At 37.7% G+C, this 3868-nt stretch overlaps 1 protein-coding gene across 2 annotated transcripts; it reads right to left on the reverse strand.

Moving 5' to 3' along the window:
- Positions 1-1713: 1713 nt before the first annotated feature.
- Positions 1714-3393, reverse strand: LOC149167059 (arogenate dehydratase 3-like). 2 transcript variants are annotated; one of them, XM_089432850.1, is made up of 2 exons: positions 3250-3393; positions 1714-2919 (listed from the first exon to the last, which is right to left on the reverse strand). In XM_089432850.1, exons 1-2 carry the CDS (start codon positions 3330-3332, stop codon positions 2214-2216), a joined length of 789 nt encoding a protein of 262 aa, XP_089288976.1. In that variant the 5' UTR covers positions 3333-3393; the 3' UTR covers positions 1714-2213. The 2 variants fall into 2 exon arrangements, with proteins under 2 accessions (XP_089288976.1, XP_089288977.1); XM_089432851.1 differs by having other exon boundaries at positions 3262-3317.
- Positions 3394-3868: the final 475 nt, after the last annotated feature.

Here is a 3868-nt window from a genome sequence, read left to right on the forward strand (position 1 = left end):
TATGTGTAATGATTTCAGATATAGTTGGTTTGTAGGTTATTTGTTTTTGGATTTGAACCAGTGATCTATCGCAAGGAGTGTCTTAACAGTGCACTCATTCACCATCAATCCAAAACCCCATGGACTACTGTAGGCTATTATTAATCACAAGTCTGATCCAGAATATTTTCCAGACATACTATTGTTAATCACAAATCTAGTCCAGAATATTTTTCTAGCATCTAAATCTCAGAAGTAATAAAACAATTCTGTTTTGTAAATTTCCTTCAATGTCCATAAAATAGAGTTTATAACTGGAATGCCATGATTGTGGTAGCCAATCAAATACAAACGAAGTACTATTGGAAAAGCAACCAAATACTACTCTGACAAAAATGAATACAGAATACTGCATTTACATTTCCAGTGTTCTTTCTGCAGCCTTTCATTAAAGCAGCTAGATAGCAATAGAGATATTTACAACGTTGTAAGTCTAATAAGTAAAAAAAAATATGTATAAAAATCCAATGAAATTTAGCTTATACTTTAGCTCTGCTTTGAAGCATGTTATATACATAATTCAATTTTTGGATAAAGCCAAGCTATCCTTTGAAACATAGTAACTTTGATACACAAAATTCAGTTTTGGATAGATTTCAGACATATTTGGCTTGTAGGCTAATGCAAATCAGCCATATGTTCTTCACTTATCTGGTTCAGAAAAATTTCTACCATAAAAAGGCAAAACAGTACAGTTTTGTAAATTTTCCTGTTTTTCTACTTAAAAACAATCCATCAAAATACATTAATGGTTTGCCTTGAAAAAATAACCAATCAAAATACATTAGTGGGATGCCATGCTTGAGGTAGCCAATCAAAATGCATATAGAATCCATCAAAATACATTAATGGTTTGCCTTGAAAAAATAACCAATCAAAATACATTAGTGGGATGCCATGCTTGAGGTAGCCAATCAAAATGCATATAGAATCCATCAAAATACATTAATGGTTTGCCTTGAAAAAATAACCAATCAAAATACATTAGTGGGATGCCATGCTTGAGGTAGCCAATCAAAATGCATATAGAATACTATGGGAAGAGCAAGCAAACTATTCTGACAAAAATGGATCCAGAATACTGCATTTACATCGACATATTTCTTTCTGCAGTCTTCTTTTAAAAGGGCTGGATACCAACAGAGATATCCACAAATGTTGTAAGCCTGATAAATAATATCAAATATATAAAAAAATCTAAGAAAAAATAGCTTATAAATTATAATTTAATTATGCTTGGAAGCACAGTAACTTTGATACACATAACTTAGTTTTGGATAAAGGCCAGTTATGCTTTGAAGTGGATGGATACCAACAGAGATGTCCACAAACGTTGTAACCTGATAAATGATACCAAATAAATGTGAAAAAATCGAAGAAAAAATAGCTTATGGTTTAGTTCCTTTGAAGCATAGTAGCTTTGATACACATAATTTAGTTCTGGATAAAGAACAGTTATGCTTTGAAGCACAGTAACTTTGACACAATTTAGTTTTGGATAAATGTCAGTTATGCTTTGAAACATAGTAACTTTGATGCACATAATTCACTTTTGGATAGATCTGAAATAATGAACTCGGATATTTGTCTAGAAAATAAATGTTAATCAGCCATATGCTCCTCACAAGGCTAGTCCAGAAATTTTCGGTCCATGAACAAACAACACAGTTACAGTTCTGTAAATTTTCCTCAATGTTGATAGAGTAGTATAATCAAACAAAATACATTTGTGGGATGCCGTGATTGGGATCGGCAACAAAAAATACAAATGGAATACTAAGGGAAGAACAACCAAATACTACTCTGCCACAGAGGGCCACAGGATACTGCATTTACATTTACAGCTTTCTTTCTGCAATCTCCCTTGAAGGCGGCGGAATGAATTTACAGAGGAAAATCCTAAGGTTCCATCAAAACTATAACAACAAAAAGCTTCAAATCACGCCTTCATCTGCCATAGATATTCAACAATATCATATAAATCAATTCATTCTCATTGCCCAAATCGCTGTAAGTTGCTCTGCTCTGCTCCCTCCTTTAGGAACCATGTACCATGTACCAGGAACCAGGAATATGTTTATTGATATGGAAAAAATATAACTTCAAGATCCGGAAAAACTAGAACTAGAATTTCCTGATCAGAAAGACAAGGGGTTTTTAATATCATTGATTTATCAACAAGAGGATGGGGATGAGGATGAAGATGAGATATTATTCAAGGGGGTCATGTCCATAGGGTAGCTGCCCAGAACCCTAAGGAAGGAGGTGAATTCTTGGACCTCTTGAAGGGCATTCTGGGCTCTTGTGTCGGCCATGGAGGCCTCAAAATCGACATAGAACATGTACTCGAAATGCTTGGCAGTGCCAATAACATTACCATCATCGACCACACGAAGTGGCTGGTTCCTGTGAGGCCTGCTCTCAATCTTGGTCAAACTTATATTCCTGAAAGCAAAGGCTGACAAGACCTTGAACAAGACGGAGGTACCCTTGTCTTGAGCAAACACAATGCTGGTCTTGAAGGGCCTGTCGGTTCTTGGAATGATGGGCTCCCTCGCCAGCATAACGAAGCGGGTCACATTGTTACTGTCGTCCTGGATGCCATCGAACAGGACACTCATCCCGTAAAGCTCGGCTGCCCGAGAACTGGCTATGGCCGCCGTGTCGCGGAGGCCGTTGAGGGCAATGAACTCGGTGGCACCGGCCGTGTCATTGAAAGCCTCGCGGGCGACATTGAGGCCGAGCTTGGTGAGCGTCAGCTCGCACTGGGAAAGCGCCTGCGGGTGGCTGATCACCCGATTCAGATATTCTTTTCTCACGCCAGGAAGCGCCAGGAGGCAATGATGAACAAGCAACTGAACCTCCCCAACAATGTGAAGCCTGTTGTCAAATAAAATCAAGAATCAGGCGCATGTTGTCAAATGAAATCAAGAATCGGGAATCAATTACAGAAATTCAAGAATCAGGTATCAGTTACAGAAAAGAAAACCAAGAATCAGGAATCAGTTACATCAAAATTAATTGAATTCAAAGCAATGCAAAGCCTGTTGTCAAATAAACTCAAGAATCAGGCATCAATTACAGAAAACCAAGAATCAGGAACCAGTTACATCAAAATTAACTTAATTCAAAGCAATGCAAAGCCTGTTGTCAAATAAACTCAAGAATCAGGCATCAATTACAGAAAACCAAGAATCAGGAACCAGTTACATCAAAATTAACCAGTTACTCTCTTGCACAGCAGCCACATTCTTCAGCGCCATCGTTTTCCTTGTCTCTTGCACAGCAGCCATTCTTCAGCGCCCCTACAGCCATGGCCTGTGCAGCTGAGGTTCCCGATTTGCAAATATGAACCAGAACTAAAACCCCACCATTAGCCTCAATTCCTCCAATGGCCGCCTCAGCCTTTTCTTTACACAACGAGCTCCGGGATTCCAAGAGCCGAACCAATGGACCTAAATCGCCCTACGTTTTTTTTAAGGGTTTTTAATGTTTTAATTTAATAAGAAAAATTAGACGGTTGATTTTTGTTCAATCGTCTAACAAAAGATCTAATGGCTACGAATAAGACAGAAAAGTATTTGGGGGAGTTCATTTCAGAGGGGAACGCCTTACGACGTAAAAAATGGTTTGGTTTTATTGTGATACACAATGTAAAAAAAAACCTTTAAAATATTAAATACTTTTTTATTATTATAAAAGGACACATATCTTCCATAAATTAGGAGAGGTATAACACACGACTTTCGCACATGAAGTTAAAGCAGGATGCACAAAGCCTTCTGGACATAACATTGCAATTGCCCACGTATGCGCTATACTTCTACCT

Source organism: Pinus tabuliformis, chromosome 5_1 (assembly GCF_031772625.1).
Source record: "Pinus tabuliformis cultivar Carrire ecotype Pingquan chromosome 5_1, CPIR1, whole genome shotgun sequence".
Classification (NCBI taxonomy): domain Eukaryota; kingdom Viridiplantae; phylum Streptophyta; class Pinopsida; order Pinales; family Pinaceae; genus Pinus; species Pinus tabuliformis.

Bases quoted from the DNA above. Each gene is read 5' to 3' on its own strand.
- LOC149167059 (XM_089432850.1), bottom strand. From the start codon at position 3,332: ATGGCTGCTGTGCAAGAGACAAGGAAAACGATGGCGCTGAAGAATGTG. The intron at 2,920-3,249 runs GTAACTGGTTCC...ATTTGACAACAG, and splicing joins AGTAACTGGTTAATTTTGAT to GCTTCACATTGTTGGGGAGG.